The 22,565-nt window shown below is 37.1% G+C and overlaps 1 protein-coding gene across 4 annotated transcripts in view; it reads right to left on the reverse strand.

Annotated features, from left to right (window-relative positions):
- Nucleotides 1-22,565, reverse strand: part of NEGR1 (neuronal growth regulator 1) — an 808,029-nt gene that overhangs the window by 175,092 nt on the left and 610,372 nt on the right. For all 4 annotated transcript variants that reach the window (XM_034653698.1, XM_034653697.1, XM_034653699.1 and 1 more), the window contains exon 5: nt 12,765-12,885. In XM_034653698.1, coding sequence (XP_034509589.1) covers nt 12,765-12,885 — 121 coding nt within the window. The remainder of the gene's footprint in view (nt 1-12,764; nt 12,886-22,565) is intronic.

Consider the following 22,565-nt stretch of genomic DNA (forward strand, 5'->3'; position numbering starts at 1 on the left):
GATAGCTTTCAAACATGCACATATCAGCTTATTAACAGAATGACCCTGGCCCCACTGAATTTTTCATATCCATCCCAGACTTGTTTGAAACCAGACTTCCTTAAATCAGTGATGTGAAATCTTGAAGTGACAACTCAAGCAATAGTTCACAATACACCTTGCAATAAAACCAGAGAACTAAATCCAGAATATTGCCTTATTTGGAGTTCTCTCCTTTCCCTAAATACTTAAGTCTTTCAAGTCCTAAAAGAATCATTCTTGTATTAACTTAGATTACAGAATAAGAGATATTTTCTCAGAGTCCCTCCCCACAAAAAGAGAGAAAACAATTCTGTTGAACTAATAGTTAAATACAGTATTCCTTCCCTTGGAAGTACATCAGCAGCATTTGGTGCTTGCTTAGGAATTCCTGAGCATTTTTATTTTTTGCATTTTTACTTTCCAGTGGACCCCACGGCTATGAGAACCTTCTATTACTATGGACCTTGAGGTCCTCTACCCTCTACCACCTAAGGTAGTTTGTTCTATCCCATTTGGATCAGAATGCTTGTGTCCTCCCCAAATTCATCTGTCGAAAACCTAAGACCCAAAGGTGATGGTATTAGTGGGTGGGGTCTTTGGAAGGTGTTTAAAAATCATGAAGGTGAAACCTTGATGAATGGAATTAGTGCTCCAGAGAGCTCCCATAGCCACTTCTGTCACGTGAAGATACAATACGATGTGTGTGACCCAGAAGAGGACCCTCCCCAGACTATGCTTGCTCCCTGATCTTGGACTGTTAGCCTCCAAAATTGTGAGAGAACTTTCTGTTGTTTATAAGCCATCTAATCCGCGGTAATTTGTTATAGAAGCCTAGATGGACAAAGACTCATACTGAGGACCATTGCCCTCACTCTTCTTCCTTCCACCTTTCATTAATGCCTCATAAATCTGTGAATGACAGGCTATCTGCCCCACCAGCAGATGATGTAGGCAACTCATAAATAGCAGAGCCTGACCAACTGACTAGTTCTGAATTAGAATAGACCCTTACATTTTCAAGTGTCAGGCAGAAAGAATTACCACATAGAAAGTGTGGTAATAACTAAGGATATTTTTATAGTGGACTCATGAAATGTTCATGAAATTTACAATCATAGCCTCTCTCAGGCAGTAACTAGGATGGACAGAAGGGTCCACTGCAACACCCAGCAGCGAAACTGGCCACAAAGCCACTGGCACTGATTGTTAAGATTGCAAAAATAAATGGCACAGCTATACCAGACCTCATTCATTTTATATATAAATCTCGCCTCATGACACATTTTGTTTACTGTTTGTTACTATCTCTTTATTATCTGCCTTTCCAGATCAGGAGCAACAATAAATACTCTGGAGAAACAAGCTTTCACGTGCAAATAGTCACTGAAATACTTCATTGCTAATATAGGAGACATACATAAGTGTATCAGACAACAATATTTAAAATATTAGAGTCATCTGATATAGGAGTGGGAGAGGTGTTCTCAAATGATAATCTTTTATCAGACTAGAATTACAAGGAAATATGATAATAATATATCATGTTATATAACTGGATAAGATTATTATGGTCTTATCAATTGATCTTAGGGTGGTAGTATAGCAGAGACAGAAGACAGTAGGGGACAAAAGGGAGTTCTTGAATCATAAGAATTATAAGTACAAAGAAAAGGAATGTTACTTACAACAATGGATTGCAGGCTTTTGAGTTCCAAGGGGTGGTATGAGGTAAGGATAAAACTCAAAAAAAAAGAGCTTCAGAAAGAGTCATTGTTGATAGTAAAAATGTCACAGGTACTATGATCTTAATGGAAATAAGTTTTATTTGGTCATCAAATGATGATTAAATACTTCCCATGGTGAAGGCATTGACTTAAGAACCAAAAGGGGGGAAAAAGACAAATAGGACACTATCTAAGGACCTTGGCTACACTTAAATATGTGAAGATGACACTGAGATGGCATACAGGTCATTGCACAACATATCTCAATGACAGAATTCTAGCTTACATATATTTTGGCTCTGAATCATGGCTGTATTTCTCATCTTTTTAATGTAAGCAGGAATGCTTTATGTATGTGGAAAATGTTAGTTGTTCTCATCTTTATACCTGATGTAATCTAACATTAAAGATTTTAAACATCGTACAAAAAATGTTTGGTGTGAGGTATGTGGGAAACTGACATTCAGAAAACATTTAAGGATTTTCAAATGTATGTCAACTAATCTTCATAGCAGCCCTAGGAGGTAAGCATTACTAGTCCCATTTTACAGACGGAAAGAAAAAAGTTTAGAGAGACTAAGTTAACTTGTCCTCTATCATCGGGTAAGTGGTAGAACCAACATTCAAATCCAGATCTTCTGACTCTTGGTATTGTCCCAGAGTAGCAACTGGTATTCAGATCATTAAATAGAAACAAGTATTTGAGTTTGGAAAGACAAGGCAGAAATCATGAGTGGTATAAGAAAATTAAGTCAAGCCAGGGAATAGAAACAGTGGAGCTAAACAACCAAGTAATAATATGGTATCTGCACCAGAAAAGACAGATCCAATCCATGGGGTGAATATAATGGGACAGAAAAATTTTAAAAATGTAGGGATCAGTTTAGCTAGCTATTTGCAGATTCCCTGGACCAGAGGCCTCTTAACTACCTATGTGGGGGCTTAGCCATGCCCATTAGTCTCTTACGGCAGCTGTCTTTTGCTCCCAATGGAGTCACCCTTTCAGGTTACTCCCTGTTCCAAGATGAAAGGCATGAAATGGTCTCTTGCCCTCTTTCCTCCTCAAACTACCTGCCGGACAACACACGCCTTCAGCATTGATTAGTGTTTGTTTTTCTTCCCCTAGGTTCATTAAATATTCAGGTTGTCATAAATCTCTCTCCATAGTGTATATGTGGAATACAGTCAAGGATGGCAGAAAAAAAAAAAAACATAATCTAGACAAGTGGCAAGAATGCAATAATTTTAAGTAAGTTCAAAATTGTCTCTAAAGTTCAAGTCCTAGTGATGCTATGAATTTACTGTGTCCTTTCTGAGTTGGTCAAAGCATCAGCACATCAAAAACTCCTCTTTATCACACCATTTCAGGTGCAAGTTTTCATATATTTGCATGACTTTTGATTATTGTCCATATTCCCCATCAGCATGCAACTCCATTAGGGCAAGCTTCCTAGTTTTTCCTATTCGTTGTATTCTAAGCATGGTGCATAATGTTGGGTACTTAATAGGTGTACGCTAAGTAGTTACTGTAAGCTTGACTGAATGAATGATGTTTTTACATTTTTGTATTGCATAGTTTTTTCATCTGGGAAATGGAAAAATGAAGCCAATCTCAAAGTGTTGACATAAGACTGGTTTTTAAATGTATACAATGTAATATCTATACCACACATACACACACACACATCTATATCAAATGCAGTAGGCACCAGAAATATGATAGGTGTTATTATTGTACAATGATAGGGTCTGTTTCTTAGACAGAACGGATACATTTCCTCTCAGATGGCAGCAAAATATTAAATATTGAAAATACAGGAAATTATTTTTAAAGGAAAGATCTACGAGAGTGACTGAAAAGATCATAGCATCATGATTTCAAGATGTGCCAAACTCAGTCTCAATTACATGTGTATTATCAGTCTCATCTAGGTTTTTCACAGATGTGCAGGGTAGATAAAAAAAATAAAAGTAAAAAGGAGGAGGAGTAAGAACTGCTAGATACCAGAGAGAAATGAAAATTGATGTGAACGTGCTGCTATAGCAACCTATTGGTTTACTGTATTGCTTGGTACTTAAGGCTTGAATACAATAAGCTATCATCTATTCCTAGGAACAGACTGAAGAATATCATGCATCAATGTCTCAGCCCCAAGGGGTATCTATCTTTAGTTGCACATTTGAATAAATTAATGTATTATAATATATTAGGACATTTTAATGATTTTAGACTTTATTAGGTATTTAAAATGTATGTCTTGTTTACTTTATCAATTTTAATGAAATTAATAATTTTAGATTAGAGACCTTTGGGCTGCCTTACTTGTGACAATTTGATTCACACAGGGAGGATATTGCCTTTAACTTTACATCAAGTAAACAAAGGCTATAGTGCGGGTGTCAATCCTCCTCTGACTGCAGTGAGTCTTGTATCCCTGACAACCTGGCCTATGACTAGATTTTTCCCCTCTGCTTGAACTGCTTTTCTAATATCAATGTGCCCATGATTAATGTCAAATTTCATCCCACAATATACGAACACAACCATTTTGCAGAGATCACATTCACAAAAAAGAAATCCTAGAAAGTCAGAACTGAGCAACAGAAACCAGCTTCTTTTCTGCAATCACGTATTGGGTTTACCGTGTCCTGCAATCTAAGGCGACAGATGAATTTTGTACTAATATTCTCTTCTCAATTTGAAAATGCATTAAAATGAGAATGGCTCTCCTTCATCATGATTGAAAAGCCACAACTCGTTTTTGCAACAGAGTGTATTTCAAACACCATGCTAGATGCTGGGAACACAACGGCAAACAGGGCAAAGCCCTCACTCTCAGGTAATAGATTATAGATTAGGAGGAGAGAGAGCAGTAAACAAGTTGAGTATCATTTAAAAAGTGCTTTGATAGAGGTAAGCACATGGGACCACATCTGGAGAGACTCCTTTCCAAGCAGAATGGGGTCCAGGTAGTTTTCCGAGAGAAAGTGATATCTGAATTGAGACAAAAGGACATGTGGAAGGCAGCCAGCCAAAGGTAGCCAGGATGGGTGTGTGTGTGGAAGGGGTTCATAAGCAAAATGGCCAACATATGAAAAGGCCTTAAAGATAGAGACCATGTCACAGTTTGTGAACTAAAAGATTTTAGGACAGTTATAACCTTATTGTGAGATGGTAGAATGGCAAGATAGAGAGGTAAACAGGGACAGGAACATGAAGGCCTCCCATGTCATACTGTGACGTTAGGACTTTCATCTGGGGACATTCAAGAATCCTTGAAGGGATTTAAGTAGAAAGTGATAAGATCAGATATTTATTTTGGAAATACTGCTATGAATTTTAAGAACACAACCGAGATCTAGCTGTCTATTGGTGGACCGTGTATGCAGTATCAATACCTCGATTTCAGTATGTTCTAAACCAAGCTCAGTGCAATCTCTCCCAAATCTCTTTTCCTATGTTCCCAGTTTCAGTTAATGACTTCACCATTCACCTTATTACTGAGTTGGAAAACTTAAAATTATCTTCAAATGGTCCTTTCTTTGTATCTAATCAATCACTGAAATATACAAATACTAACTTTTTCCTCTCTTGCTTTTTTAAAAAATATTTATTTGAGAGAGAGAGAGAGAGAGAGATTGTACGAGTGGGAGGGGCAGGGGGAGAGGGAGAGAGACTCTGAAGTAGACTGAGCACTGAGCGCTCAGAGCCTGACACACAGCTGGATCTCACGACCCCGAGATCAGGACCTGAGCTGAAACCAAGAGTCGGATGCTTAACTGACTGAACCATCTAGGTGCCCCTCCTCTCTTGCTTTTTAATTGCATAACTAATACCCTAGTTTAAACCAGATTTTGTATCTTTCCCATCCCAACTGCTCTGAGAAACATTTTGTGAAGACAGGGAATACATACTTTTACTACTCTTGAAAAGTTCTTTGGTGGCTTTCAAAGCCTATGGAATCAAGTCTAAATGTATTTAGCATTTAAAATGCTCCAAGTCTTGCCCTACCATGAATTTCTAACCCTACCTCCTGTTACACCTGATTTCACATCCTGTACCTCAAGGCATAAAAAAAACCCTCTCCACACAATGCTTACATTACATTGACCATGTTCTTTCCTTGCTTATGATTATTCTTGACTCCTTGCAATGTTTGGAAATACTATTCATTGGTATCAAGCAGAAAAGCTACCTTTTCCCTGAAGCATTTGTTAATGCTCTGATTTGCGTTGAATGGACCCCTCCTATCCACTTTCAAGGACTTGACTTAGGGCTCCTTAGGATCTTCTTACTTGGTCCTTATTTCATTTTGATTTTTATGACAAACTATAAGCTCTAAGTCAGGCAATGCAAACTGGACTAGCCCACTTTTAATTTTGTTTGACTGGCCCAAAGTTTTAAATATAATGTTTTGTATATATGTCTTGCATGGACGTGTGTTTTTCATTTCCCAGTAGTTGAAATGTTCTTGCTTATTTCATATATTTATCCTTTACTTCTTCCCTGGCCTGGAATGATAAAGGCATCACAGGGGTAACAAAACTGTATGGACAAGACTTAGGTTATAAAAAAAAAAAAAAGTGAAATTTCATCAAAATAAAATTATAGATAGATAGTGAAATAACATTAGAAACAGAAGTTTCTTCAATGCAGGAACTTAATTTGTTTTCAATCTTTTCCAATTATGTCACAGTTAAATGCCCAATGCATGCTTTTTGAATGAACACATAAAATCTCAGGTCAGCAAGGAAGATTATTTTTTAACATGGGATGGTAATGGGTTATTTCCAGTGTCCTTCTAAATCAAAATATGTAACTGCTTAATCTTATAAGAATGGCCTTACAAATGAGAAGATAAAAGAGAGAGAAAAAAGGGGGTAGAGAAAGAGAGAGAGAGAAAGAGAGGGAGAGAGAGAATGAATTAACTTATTTCTAGTCTCTTCTGAATAATCAAAGTTGTATAAAATCTACAAGAGGGATATCTTGACACAAGGCTCAGGAAATTGGGGGTTGGTTTTAGTTTTGTTTTTAAAAATCACTTTGTTGAGGTATAATATATACAACTCAATGAGTTTGGAGTAACTATACACCTGTGAAACCATCACTACCAAGTACATAAATATATCCATCACCTACCAAGGTTACCTTGAAATTAGATTTTATTTCCCATTCTGTACTTCCCTTCAATAAGTCATTTTACCTTTATGAAATATAGTGGTTTTTTTTTTTTCCCCTCAGGTATAATCTAGTTAGAATTGTATGGGGTGCCTGGGTGGCTCTGTCAGTTAGGCATCCGACTCTTGATTTCATCTCAGGTCATGATCTCAGGTTGATGAGATCGAGCCCCACGCTGGGTTCTGCCCTGAGCAGGGGACTGCTTAAGATTCTCTCTCTCTTCCTCTCCCTCTGCCCCTCCACCCCCTACTCATGCAACTGTTCTCTCTTTCTCTCTCTTGCCCTACAATAAAATTAAATTTTAAGAAATCTAGTTAGAATTGTGTGAGGAATGGGTAAGATAGTATACAGTGAGTTATATGTGTTATAAAATTACAAAGTCAGCAGGTGGGTAAAATTAGCATGTCATTAGAATTGCCCTTGAAAATTCCTTAAAATTCCTTATTTTAAACTAATGTACTTTACAAGAGTCTCCAAAATGGAGGGCAAGTACTCCGAATGGAGTACAAAGTGATCTGTTGGAGCGTGAAAAGAAAATAATAGAATGCCAATTTATGTTAAAATTGTATCTCATCTTTTAAAATTTATCTGCTACAGGTCATTTAATGTTTGTAAAATATTAGTTCAAAAGTGGATATACACAGTTTATAAATAAGTATTCATATACTGATAGTTTTCCCTAAGTTTTAAATTTTATTCATAGGGATATATATTTCAAAAATGTTGTGGACCATTGCTTTACATCACTGATCTACCTACCAAGTATGTACCATTATAAGATGGTAGTGCCATCCTACAGATAAAGGACTGGTATCCAAGATCTACAAAGAACTTCTCAAACTCAATACACAAGAAACAAATAAACAAATCAAAAAATGGGCAGAAGATATGAACAGACACTTTTCCAATGAAGACATACAAATGGCTAACAGACACATGAAAAAATGTTCAAAATCATTAGCCATCAGGGAAATTCAAATCAAAACCACACTGAGATACCACCTTACGCCAGTTAGAATGACAAAAACAGACAAGGCAAGAAACAACAATTGCTGGAGAGGATGTGGAGAAAGGGGAGCCCTCCTACATTGTTGGTGGGAATGCAAGTTGGTACAGCCACTCTGGAAAACAGTGTGGAGGTCCCTTAAAAAGTTAAAAATTGAACTACCCTATGACCCAGCCATTGCACTACTGGGTGTTTACCCCAAAAATACAGACGTACTGAAGAGAAGGGCCACATGCNACGCAACATGAAGCATCGAACTTTGCCTCGGAATCCGGGGATGTACTGTATGGTGACTAACATAATATAATAATAAAATTAAAAAAAATAAGATGGTAGTGCCATCTTCACAAAATGATACAAAACCCATGTTTTTGCAATACCTATTTAAACATTAGTTCATTAAAATTTAATTTATGTTTTTGGTTTTAATCCTAAATAAATATACTCTTCTCAAGCCATAGATTAACTTAATTTCATGTCATCAAAGATATTACTTGCTTAATAGTACTTTATGAACTTCACTGGATATAAGGAGTCTATTTCTTTCCATTATCAAGAAAAAAAAAGTTTAAATTTTTGGCTTTCTATATAATTGAACTCTGAACTCTGATTTTCCCAATACTAAAATGCATATGGAGTAAAATTAAGTCTGTGAGTACTGTCCCTACCAGGTACGTAAAAAGAGTATGTAGTGTTAAAAAAATAACCATTTTATACCAAAGGATAATATTTTAATAATAAGTGTATAACTTCAGTCATTCTCATGGTGCTTATCTAAACAGTGTAATAAACTAAAGGTCAAATGACTAATATTTCTAATGTAAAAAAAATAGGGTTTTTTTTATTGTTATCCATATCATCCATGAGAGAGAGAGTGTAGAAGCTTATATTTGAAGATAGTATCTGATGATTCTTAACTCTTGATAGTCATGTCCCAATTTTGCCCCTTCCACATTGAATAGCACCATCCTGTGTAACCAATAAGATATTACAGAAATGACAGAGCATATACGAGGTCATACATGGTTTCTACCTTGCTCTCTCTTGGATTACTAGTTCTGGGAAAGTCAACCACCATGTCAAGAAGACAGCCAAGCAGCCCTATGAAGAGGCAATTAACTGAGACCTTCTGCCTATAGCAAGAACTACCTTGTCAGGAATCGGAATGAGCGACCCTGGGAGCAGATCCTGCGGCCCCAGTCAAGCCTTTAGATGACCAGACAAAACCTGACTGCGACCTGATGAGAGACCCAGTGCCATTACTATTCAGCTAACCTGCTCCCATCTGACCCACAGAAACTGTGATAGTAAATGCTTACTGGTTTCAGTGGCTCAGTTTTGGGTTCATTTGTTATTTAGCAGGAGATAACTAAGAATGGTGGTGTATACAAGAGAAAGAAAGTGGACTGAGAGGTTAACAATAAAATGTGTCTTGATGGCATCTTTGAAGTTGAGAGCTCTTGGACAGGTTAAGTCTCTTGTGTCTCAGTTCTGTCATCAGTAAATTGAGGACAATAAATCGTGTCTCACAGAAGTCTGAACAATAGGGGAGATAAAAGAATTTAAAGAACCTGGAAAGTGATTTGTCCTCAGTAAGCATTTGCTTCTTTCTTTTCTTTTAAATTTTGCTTTATTTTGCAGGATTTTTAAAAAAAGGTTTTTAGGTTATTCTCAGTACACAGATATGGATTTTATAGGATGTGAAAGAACTATAGGCAGAGATGAGACTAAGGATGTTCAGTTATGGCCTCTTTTTTAATTTGTTTATGTTTATTTGTTCACATTTATTTGAATGAAGATCCAGCTTTGAAGATCTTAATTTTAAAGAGATGAGTTTTTATAAACATTCTCTTAAGCAGAAGTGAAGACAGTAAGTTATTTCTGAATATTTTTGTAAGCTTAAAGTATAAAATATCTCTAGGAAATAAAACTTCTCCAGGTCTTGTAAAAACTCTGCTACACTTTGACAGGGTCTCTGACAGCTTCATGTTTCTTTTAGTGACTTTGAGGTCAAGAAAACAGCTTGGAAACGTGCTGTATCCGTTTCTTCTCTGTGTGTCTACCTTGATTCCATTATTTCTGTCTTTGACTAAGTACATTCAGGAAGTGTAAGTGAGTGTTTGTATGTGCAGTCTTTTATTCTGCTAATTCATAAATGACCTGCAATGCCCTTACCCTTGCCATTTAACATTGACATTTCAAATTATTTTTGATAGTGTCTGAAGTGCCATGACCTACACTAGGTGCATGGACTCTGCATGAAGATTTGCAAGACTTCTTGAGTTCAAATTCTAGCTCTGCCACTAACTGTATGAACCTGTGCAAATTGCTTAAAAACACTCTGTGCTTTGGTTTCCCCCAACCAAAAGGTGACAATAATAATAGTATCTATCTTATAAGTTTGTGTGAAAATAAAATAAAATGGGTTAATGTCTGTCAAACAGCAGGTGCTTTTTACATAGATAGGTTTTCATGTTAATGAGGTAAATATCTGAATAGCCCAGAAGGTAGCATGGCAAATCCACTCAGTGAGTGTAACAACCATCATTCAGCAACCAGAACCCTTCTCTTTCCTACTCCTCGCACACACTCAAATTTGCTTCACTGTAATTTTGAGAGGACTTTATATACTCTTGTGGTATTTGATAGTTTGAGTATTTCCTCGAATATAACCTTAATGAATGACAGATGTGTACTTCACTCTGAAATGAAAGTATGTTTGCCTTTGATGAATGCATTTGATTTTCACAGCTCCCAGATTTTCTCTAGGCGTGTGAGTGTGTTGGGAAAGGGCATTGATTGGGGAGAATCAATCCACCTTCTTTAGCAGTGGCTCTAAACTCCTTTGAAAATGTAATAAAAGCTATAGTCCATCTCTCCAGTAGGAAAAAAGTCACTGAAGCTATGACTATGGACACCAATGGGTCCTTTGCTATTTTTGCTATAGGCCAAGAAAATTGAGTAAGGATTATTGTAGCCTTTTCTGACAATGGTTGCTGAATTTAGGAAAAGAAAAGAGAGAGAAATAGAAAAAAAAATCAGGACATTATTTCACAAAATACTGGAAACCAAAAGCACTTTAACAAAGGAGCTCTCACTTGTACTACTAGGGATAATTCTGATAGCTTGTAAGAAGGTCTGACGCAGATTCAAAAGGGACTTTGAGAAAAATGTAAAATAGTTTGTCATTATTTAAACTGTGCTTTGTGGAAGAACCAGGGATTTGGGGGGCTCTTGCAAGGGAGGGCTCTGAGGCCATGGAACTGAAGCTCCATTCACCCCACATCTACCAGAGAAGTCCTGCTTTCATAGATACTGCTTACTGGGCTTCCGCATAAGATTGTATTTGAAAAAAGGGCTTTGTAACTTACAGAGGATTGGAAACCACTTTTCTAGGTGTTTGTCCATATAGATAATCAATCACAAGCTGAACTTCTGAATCTGGATTATCAGAATCTGAAAAAGGTTATTGGCTGATATACAATATTGTACCATAGGACAAGGGTGACCGCAGACTAGTTCATCTAATTCTAAGTGTATAAAAAAATGGGGCTTCTATGAAACCCCAAAGAGGTAGATTTAGAAGTAGTAAAATGAATTAAAAATTGAGTACTCCAAATTACAGAAGAGGTTGCATAAAAATAGCTGCAAATAATTGATAAAAAGCAGAGTCGGTTATTCAGATCAAATGAGATAGTGATGGGGACGGTCTTTACTGTTAAGGCCGATGTTGAAGAGGGAGGACGTCTTCTACAAATCTCCTTTTGGTTACGGTTTAAGAAAAAAAGTACCTCCTTACGTCCCACCCACTGTCATCCACTACGGCAACATCTAAGCTCTTACGTCACTTCACTAGTTTTCAGTTCAGACATTTAGCTGTCATTAGTCATGAGCCATGGTATAAATAAGTAAACCTCATACATATATATGTTGAACAATATGGAATTGCCAATATGTAGCTTTTTTTGGACTAAAAATGGCAGTTTCATATGGCCCAACCATATGAAACCATTTTCTTGAACACATTCTTCCAACTAGTTTTGAGGCAAAAAATATATATTGCAGATAATACCCTCCCCTCTGCATTACATCTTCCAGTTAACCCACAGGGGTCCCACTCTTCTTTGATAGCTTGATAAGAGCAGCTGAAGAGGTCTGAATGAGCCTACTGGTTGAAAGTAAAGAGAAAGTAGTCAAGTCCTGTCTTCTCTTGTTCAACAGCTCTTGTCAAGGCTTTTCCTGGGGCTCCTCAAGGGGACAATCATATAGAGCTAAAGTTACAGCAGCCCTAAAATCCCCTTGGTTAGTCCTTTAACCATGTATTTTATCTCTTCTACAGGCCCTTTAGTGAGAGAATATCTAAAACACAGCGTTCTAGAAAATGAAATGTTAACATGCCTTGCAGGAGAGTAAGACAGGTGAAAGGGCTGAGACTTCTCAAGGAAGCCAGGCAGAGACAGCAGCTCCGATTGCTTTTGGAGTGCACTCACGAAAGCTGTGCCCAAGTCCTTTAAAAGCTGGTTTACTTCCCAAGTAAACATGGTTGCCAGCAAGAGCAATGGTGTGCTGGTTCAGAAAGGAGGGGAAGAAATGAAATGTTATCAGCAACGTGGGATTTGCAGGCATTTCTGTGATCATATAAAACCAAAGTGGACATTTCTTCTAGATGTTATTAGCTACTCATCCCTCCCATGTGGGCCCCTTCCGTTTGCCTGCCTGCAAGGAGGCTGCTGAGAATCATTCAAGCCAGTTAAAGAAATGGCTTCAAGTATCTGAAACGCAAACACATTAGCTCAAAGTGCTTGGAACACAGTAATAATCACAAAGTCCTTACTTCTTCTCTCCTTTGTACCATTCAAAGGCCGGAGGCGGCACACCTGCACCCTCGCATCTTATCAATCCACTGCGTCCCGGGGCCACGGTGCCAGATTTAATTTCCTGAATTGTAGGAGCGACTGAAAAAGAAACAAACAAAGAAACTGGTGGGTAAGTAAAACTAATCTTCAGCAGAAATATAACACACATATATTTTTATTCCTTCTATATTCAAAGCAATCTTATGCCTGATAGGCCAATGCATCACATTTTCAGTGTTTTATGCTTCTAATTCAAGACTAGTCATTTTCAGCTTCATTTTTCAAGTTGGACAATAGATGAATGTTCCCAAGGAGTGCAGAGTAAATGCAATACATTTTGGCCTTGCTTCCTGTTGGAAAAATGGCATTGTTGAGGGGAACACTTCATCTGTACTCCAGTCAAGCTACACTCCCATAATAGCTCTCATTTATTGAGTGATCACTGGGAGCCAGTCCCTGGGCTAGGCGCTTTATGTTCATGATTTCCTCACGGTAATACTCTAAACTAGATGGGATTACCCCAATATCATAAATGTGAAAACTGAAGCTCAGAGAGGTTAAATAATTTATCTAAGGTCACACAGCTATTTAGCTGCAGAATTCGGGCTTAATATTGGCATATTGACTTAGGCATATTGACTCAAAGCCTGAACTCCTTCATTATTCTGTGTTTTCTTCTGCCTGTTCCCTATGCCTTAGCATAGGGGTTTGTTTGTTTGGTTGTTTCCCCTATCTGAAATGCTATTGTTTTCCATTTCTACAGATGCGGCCTCGATTAGGTGTCTCCATCCTCTTTCCTGTTGCTCTGGTTGAAAATAGCTTTCCCTTGATGAATAGTTTATCTAAATCTCTCTCATACTGTGTACTTTCTATCTGGTATTGTAATTATTTATGGGCGTGCCAGGCTTGCTTGTTAGCTGCCTGAAGGCAGGGTGAGTATCTCGTCTATCTTTGCCTGTTCAGAGATCAAAGCAGATAACACGCTGCTTAAAAACCTTCTTTGTAGCATAGCCACTCCTTTACTCATCAAACAGTTGTTGAGCCATCAGTATATGCCAGACACTTCTTAGGGCACAAAGCAGTCCAACTCCCTGATGTGATGAAGTTTATGTTCTAGATGGAGGGAGGGATATGGAGACAGACTATAAGTAGTCAATAAAATAAATAATTTATACAAAATATTAGAAGTTGATAAGAAAGATGGTAAAAAAAAATTAGAGCAAGATAAGACGAATATGAACAAGTTATAGATTGCAATTTTATGTAGGGTAATCTGAGGAAGATTCATTGAGAAGGTGAGATTTATGTAAGACTAGGTGTAGATCAGTGAGTTTGCTCTGTGGCTGTCTGGAGAAAGAGACTTCCAGGAAGAGGGAACAGCTTGCAGTAAGCCTTTGAGGCTGAGGCAAGCCTGTTTGCTTGAAAAATACCAAAGATAACCATGTGGCTGAAGCAAAGAGAAAGAAGGGAGATTATCAGGAGATAGAGTGTGATGGTTAATTTTTTTTAAATAATTTTTTATTATATTATGTTAGTCACCATACAGTACATCCCCAGTTTCTGATGCAATGTTCCATGATTCATTGTTTGCGCATAACACCCAGTGCACCATGCAATATGTGCCCTCCTTAATACCCATCACCGGCTTATCCCAATCCCCCAGCCCCCTCCCCTCTGAAGCCCTCAGTTTGTTTCCCAGAGTCCATAGTCTCTCGTGGTTAATTTTGTGTCAACTTCACTGCATCGCAGTGTCCAGGTATTTGCTAAACATTATTTCTGGGTTCATCTGGTTCCGTATGGAAATAACATTCATATCAGTGGACTCAGTGAAGTGTATGGCCCTCTCCCATGTGGGTGCACACCATAGAGCCCATTGAAGGCCTGAATAGAACAAAATAGAACAAAAGGCAGAGGAAGCCTGACTGCGTGAGGTAAAACACTGGTCTTCTGCCCTCGGACTGAGGTTTATATCATTGGCTCCCCTGGTTCTCACTGGCCTTCAGACTTGGACAGAGTTATACAACTGACTTTCCTAGGTTTTCACTCGCATGCAGCAATTCAGGGGACTTCTCAGCTTGCATAATCATGTGAGCTAGTCCTCATAATACAATCTCTTTGTGTGTGTGTATGTGTGTTTGTAGGTAGATACGTATAAATATGTATGTGTGTATTTGTCTAGACATCTATAGATTTATATGTAAGTGTGCGTATATCCATATAGAAATATATCTATATAGAAATGTAGATATATATACACACATATATATTATTGGTTCTGTTTCTCTGGAGAACCCTGACTAATACATAGGGCCAAAGGATACAAGACCAGAAAGGACCTTGAGGGCCATTTTAAGGACTTGGCTTTACTCTGAGTGAAATGGTGAGCTACCATAGAAGAGAGATATAATCTGACTTTTGTTTCAAAGGTATTTTGGCTGCTGTGCTGAGAAAAGACCATAGTGAGGCCAGGAGGGAAGCTGAAAGCTTGTAGGAAGCTGGTGCAGTAAGCAAGGCAAGTAATACTGGCAGCTCAAGTTAGGGTGGCAGCACTAGAGGTAGTGAAAGTAATTGGCTTTGGAGTCTGTTATGAAATTGAAGCCAATGGGATTTTCCTAACAGATGTGAAAAAAAGAGAGTCCAGGGTGACTTCATCTGGCTTAACTGGAAGGTTAGAATACCTATTGCCTGAGATGGGTAAGACAATAAGTCAATGAGTTTTAGAGAGAAACATTAAGAGTTGTATGCATGTGTCATTTTCTTTTGATAGATTTTATTTTTTTAGAGTAATTTCAGTTCACACAAAACAGAGTGGAAGGTACAGAAATCTCCATATACTCCTTGCCCCAATACATGCATAGCTTCTCTGTTATCAACACTCTCTACCATAGCAGTACATTTGTTACAGGTGATGAACTTCCATCGACACATCGTCATCACCTAAAATCCATAGTTTACATTAGGTTTCACTCTTGGTGTTGTATATCCTATGGGTTTAGATGGAAGCATAATGACACTATCATTATAATATCTTACAAGTTACTTTCACTGTCCTAAAAATATTCTGTGCTCTGCCTCTTAACCTCCACCACCCTTCCACCCCTGAAAACCACTATCTTTTGTACTGTTTCCAAAGTTTTCCATTTTCCAGACTGTTACACAGTTGTAATCATAGAGCATGTAACCTTTTCAGATTGGCTTCTTTCCCTTAGTATTATGCATTTATGGTTCCTTCATGTCCTTTCATGGCTTGATAGATCAATTCCTTTTTGCACGGAATAATATTCCATCATCTGGAAGTACCGCAGATTATTCATCCATTCACTTACTAAAAAATATCTTGGTTGCTTCCAAGCATTGGCAAATGTAAACATCCACACACAAGCTTTTGTGTACGTCAGTATTAAGTTCCTTTGGGTAAATATGAAGGCGTGCAATTGTTGGCTCACATGATAAAGGCATGTTTAGTTCTGTAAGAAACTACCAAACTGTTTTCCAAAGTGGCTCTATCATTTTGCATTCCCGCCAGCAATGTATGAGATCGCTTGTTGCTCCACACCCTTGCCAGCATTTGGGGCTGCCAGTGTTCCAGATTTTGGTCATTCTATTTGGTGTGTAGAGGTATCTCATTGTTTTAATTTGCACTTCATTGCTGACAGATGACATGGAGCATCTTTTCATATACTTAATTGCTAACTGTATATCTTTGGCAAAGTTTCTGTTAAGGTCTTTGGCCCATTTTTTAACTGGGTTGTTTATATTCTTATTGAGTTTTAAGAGTTCTTTGCATATTTTGGCTAACCATCCTTTATCAGATGTGCCTTTTATGAATACTTTTCCCCAATGTGTGTCTTGTCTTTTCGGACTCTTAACACTGTGCTTCACAGAGCCAAAATTTCTAATTGTAATGAACCCCATCTTATCAATGATTTCTTCCATGGATGGTGTGTTCCTTTTGGTGTTGCAACTATGTCTATCTTCTATCATATCTATCTTCTAGATATGCATATCTATTTTCACAAATATTTTATTTTCTATCAACCTTTTTAACACACTACATATTTGAAATAACACTATGGGAAAGTGTTCAACACAACAGGAACCTTGAAAGTGCAAATACTAATTCATTCAGACAAATGACCTGAGTAAGTGTGCACTCTGGATATATTTTAGGTTTCTTTAGAAAGCAATAAAAAAGTACAGAGCTTAATGATTTTTCAGTATGCAGTGAATATGAAAACTATAAACACCTTACAACAGAACATTGCCTTTCCTTTAAAAAAGACCCTAGGAAATTCATCATTTTCTGTTAAGGGTGATACTTCACTTTGAAATTATAGCACCTCTATTTCTCTGTGGTATTTTTATTCTTAATAGTAAAAGTTCAATTTTTAGTTCTGGAAAGAAACTTGCAAAGAAATATTATTTTTTAAAGTGCTTGCTAATAACTTGGTGAAAAATAATAAAAAAGTGTTACCAAAAATATTTGAAGAAGAAAACGTTACGAGATAATACACATGCACGTGTATATATGTATATACATAGTATATACATAAATACATAAATATATATTATATACATGTGTATACATCTATGTGTGTGTATATGTCTATGCATTTGTGTGTATACATATATACATATACACACACAAATATATATATACACACTCTTTCATACAATATAAGAAATCATTTAATAAATTTAATTGTCTTTGTAAAGCAAAATTCACATCTCCCCATAAGAGGCAATAAAATATACAAAAGATATCTATAAATAAAACCCCACAAATTTGTCAATTATTATGATACTTTTTAGCTTGTGAGACGCATAGGTAGGACTGTATTTCCACTCTTGTTCTCAGAGGCTTTAATCTCTCTTTCTCTCCCTGTCACACTAAGAGGCCATAATCTTTTATAATATCTAACTATTATTGAAGATGAAACAACCATATGCAACAGGAGATCCATCACAAGCTTCTATTGATAACCTGGTTAGTTTAATTACTCTCTTGTTTGTCAAGGGGGCCATGACTCATTATAAACAAAACCATGAAATCCGGAACATTGCCTGAAAACCCATGCGTAATGAACCGAAATAAAATCTAATTTGTCATTCAAAGGCTTTTATGCAGTTCTTTGTGCATATGGCTCAACACTAGGTGTTTTACCACACAAGTTAAAGGGACATGATCCTGTTGTCTAGAGGTTCACAGGCTACTGTGATGGACACCGGAAATGGAAAGATACCTAAAATGTCATATGGAAGCACAGATGAAGAATGAGTCAAGAATTAACATTGTACATAAGAAAAAGTCCTAAGAACACTTTGTGTGTTAGTGAATTAAAGGGCTATGGGCTACGGGTAACCAATATGGAGAGGGGAGTCTGATATAGATTTTATTTTGAGGTTAAAATTATACACTTGAACTTGAAGGCTCTAGTGATTTTTCTTGGGGACATGAATGAGTCCTTCTTCATATTATTCTCCCTCTCTTAAAAATGACTGTTCAAGAAGTGGATTCACCTACTTACCTATTCTTCATTCCTTTATCAATTAAATATTTTTATTAGGGACCATGTTAATGAAAAAAAATGGTATTCCTGGCCTCGTAGGGCTAACATTTAGAGTGTGTGTGTGTTTGCATGTACATGCACGTCCAAAAGTAAGTAAGTAAATAAATAAATAGCAAGAGAGTTGTATTAACCGAGATGGGAATTGAGCACAGTAAAAGAAAAAGGAATGCCGAAATGTATTGTTTTCTGTGGTGCAGTCATGGAGTCCCTTATGGGTAAGGCAATATTTGAGCAGAAAATTGAATGATGAGGGGAAAAGAATCATGTGGCCATCTGTAGTAAATTATTACAATAAAAGGAAACAGAAAAGTGAAAGGCCTTGAGTTGAGAGCATGCTTGAGGTGGAAGCATGCTTAAGAGGTTTACGTAGCAGCAAAATGGTCATCACGGCCCGAGCAGATAAGTGAGAGGACGAATCTGAAGAGAAGATTGGGCAGGCAGCTAGGGCTCTGATTCTGTAGAGTCTGGTAGCCCCATGGTAAAGCCTTTGAATTTTGTTCTAAGGAGATGAGGTTTTGGAGATTTTCAGCAGAGTGACATGGCTTTATTAGCTTTTTATAAATATTCGGTGGTTGCTGAGTAGACCATGATCTGCAGAAAGGCAGGAGGGGACACAGGCAGAACTGCTAGGAGGATGCTGTAGTAATTTTTAGGATGATGAGAAAGTCATTGGCCAATCCATAAAAACCAAAAGAATTGAGAGGAAATTTAATTAAATAGATCATTGGTCACACTGGACCTGAGTCAACTCATTTTAGTTAACTGGCAGTGACAGGACATTTTTAGTGAAGTTCCAAGTTTATATCATTCTGAACTCTATTATTTTGTGTAAATAAAATAGTTATATGGCCACCAAAATGTCCGATCATACCTAGCAGGTTTCTTTTCTAGAGCACATCTCAGAGACCGTGATGTGCATGTATGCTTTATGAATATTTTATAGAATAAAGCTTTTTCCAAACTTATGAGACCATGGAATTGTAGAAGGTTTTATATTGAAGTCCCATGGGCCTAATTTTTCTTGGGATTTATTCTGGGTAGTATGTTGGACAGTGGGACTAGTAGATGTCTAAGATCTAGTCCACATCCTATGTTATGTGATTCATGACTTTTCAGGTCAACAATCACCCCTGGTTTAATAGGCTTCTATGTGCCCATAAGCTATAATGCACTCATGAATTTTATGTGAGGAAAAGGCCATGGTTATTTGCATCATAAGGAATAGTTGCTTATTTGCCAGAAATATATACCTCACAATAATTATGATTAAGTCTCAAACTGGAGCTATAACAAGGAATTACAAGTATGTTTAGTGAAGTTGTACAAAACACTCATTTTCCACTAAAAAAAATGTTCTGTGTTTTAAGAAATCATATTGAGCCCTTCCTAGAAGAGATAACCAAGGGGTAAAATCTGAATGATTGCTCCCAGAACCCAATTCTTTTACCATCATACTCCATTGATCTGTGAATTTTGGCCCCGACCCAGTAGTGTAAGTTTCTTTTATAGGGAATGGGAGTGTAAAGATGGGCGTCTACAAGCGTTTGTGTTTCTGGAACTGTTTTTTTTTGTTTTTTTTTTTTTCCCAATAAAGACAGTTTTTGTTTTGCTCAGATGTAACTTCTTCCAATTACACCAAAGAAGCAAAGACAGTGATTACTTGAGCCTCTCAAATTCATAAGTACAATGGCACCCTTTGGAATAGACTGATTCATGTGCACTGCTGAAATTTAGGAATACTGCCCTGATACCAAATTGTATATGGCCGTGAGCTGAAGCAATTGCATACTGAGATAAATAAATTTTAAAGAAATGTTACTAGACAGATGTGGGGAACAGCAAAGAACAGATGTTGGGAAAAGCCAGCAGTGAAAGGGTCAAGAAGGGGTATTTAACACCTGTGTGATTAGATGCTCATAAAAGAGGAGTCTTCCCTTTTCATTTACTCAGTGGGATTATTTCCATTCATTGTTTAGCCAGTCATTTCAGGATGAAGATAATTAAAGGTTCTTCATCCAAAACTCCAGGCTCTGCAGGTGCAAGCAACGGAACCTCTGCACTTGGCACCCAATAAGCCTAATCAAGATTCAAGTTTTCTTAGTTACATGACAATAGCCACAAAGACCTTCTTCCTCTCTTGTCATTCTCAGTGGGAGCTTTGATTTTGTACAAAGTCCTATTATCAAAAAGATGAGTGAATCCAAGAATTATTTTAATAGCCTTAGTGAATTTAGGTAGTTCAAATGAAACTCTGTAGCTCCAAAGGCAAACAGATTTGACACCATCCTTCTCCCTCAAAATGATGGACAATGGGGAAGGTGTCATATTAAATAGTTACAACAATAAGGAAGAGTGAGGAATAGTAAAGAGAAGCAAATCATGAGGAAATCTGTCCTACAGAAACTATGTAGGAAAACACTGTGTTGACCAGCCTCAAATAAACAGTCTTTGAAAAAAATTTAAGGTTTCCTGTACCTAGCAGAAAACACATCATATAAGAAGTGCTCAATACACAATTGTTACAGATGAGGATGATGATAGCTGAAAAATTTCTTCCTTGAAGATAGGTTGCACCTTAGGGTAATGAATAATGACAATCTTTCAAAGGCAGTCATGGATCTCACTGAACTGGATCACAAGGTCAATAAACCCTTTCCATGAAGCAAATATGTCCTTGCCTTATGGACTAATTTGATCTTAAAGAAAGCTGAAAACTCCATGTTATCGCTAAGAGAAAATTTTTAAAAATAATTTACCTAGTCAGATTAAAAAAAAAATCAAACTATTGGAATATAGTGGAAAAATAATCTTCATCACCTAAAGGACTTTCACATTGAATAACACCTCTGCTCAGTTTTCACAGGGGATGAAAAAAATACAGTTTGTAATGTACCTCCAGCTTCTCCAAGACCTTAAACATTTACACAGTCACAAAATAGTGCAGTGAAAAGGCTTTTCTTTGCAGCCAAACAAAAGTGGTTGTAACATTCACTATCTGAGTTACTTAACCCTTCTAAACCCCAGTTTTCTCATCCATAAAATAAATACTGCCTACTTCATAGGACTGCTGTATGGAAAACATAAAACACTTTATGGAGGCCCAGAAATAAACCCACAATACAGGGTCAATTAATCTTCAAAAAGAAGGCAAGAATATGCACTGGGAAAAAGATAGTCTCTTCAAAGTGTTGGGAAAACTGGACAGCTACACGCAAAACAATGAAACTGGACCACTTTCTCACACCATAGACAAAAAAAAATCCAAAAATGGATTAAGAACCTAAATGTGAGACCTGAAAGCATAAAAATCCTAGGAGAGAGCACAGGCAGTAATTTCTCTGACATTGGCCATAACAACATCTTCTACATATGTCTACCAAGGCAAGGGAAACAAAAGCAAAAATAAACTATTGGGATTTCATCAAAATAAAAAGCTTCTGAACAGCAAAGGAAATGACCAAGAAAAATAAAAGACAACATACTGAATGGGAGAAGATATTTGCAAATGACGTCTGATAAAGGGTCAGTATCCAAAATATATAAAGAACTTATATAACTCAACATTCAAAACCCAAATAGTCCAATTAAAAATAGGCAGAAGACATGAACAGACATTTCTACAAAGAAGACATACAGATGGCCAACAGACACATGAAGTGATGCTCAACATTACTCATCAGGGAAATGCAAATCAAAACCACAATGACATACACCTGTCAGAATGGTTAAAATCAAAAGCTCAAGGGACAAGTGTTGAGGATGCGGAGAAAAAGGAATCCCCCTGCACTGTTGGTAGGAATGCAAACTAGCGCAGCCTAGTAGAAGACTGTATGGAAGCTCAAAAAATTAAAAATAGAACTACCCTGTGATCCAAGTATCACGCTACTGGGTGTTTACCCAAAGAACACCAATACACTCATTCAAAGGGATACAGTTACCCCAGTGATTACTGCAGGATTATTTACAATAGCCAAATTATGGAAGCAGCCCAAGTGTCCACAGATGAATGGATAAAGAAGATGTGGTATATATATCATGGAATATTATTTAGCCAAAACAAAGAATGAAATATTGCCATTTGCAACAACATGAATGGAGCTAGAGAGTATAATGCTAAGTGAAATACGCCAGTTCAGGGAAGACGAAAACTAATGATTTCACTCACATGTGGAATTTAAGAAACCAAACAAATGAACAAAAGAAAAAAAA

Source organism: Ailuropoda melanoleuca, chromosome 2 (genome assembly GCF_002007445.2).
Source record: "Ailuropoda melanoleuca isolate Jingjing chromosome 2, ASM200744v2, whole genome shotgun sequence".
In the NCBI taxonomy this organism is placed as follows: Eukaryota; Metazoa; Chordata; class Mammalia; order Carnivora; family Ursidae; genus Ailuropoda; species Ailuropoda melanoleuca.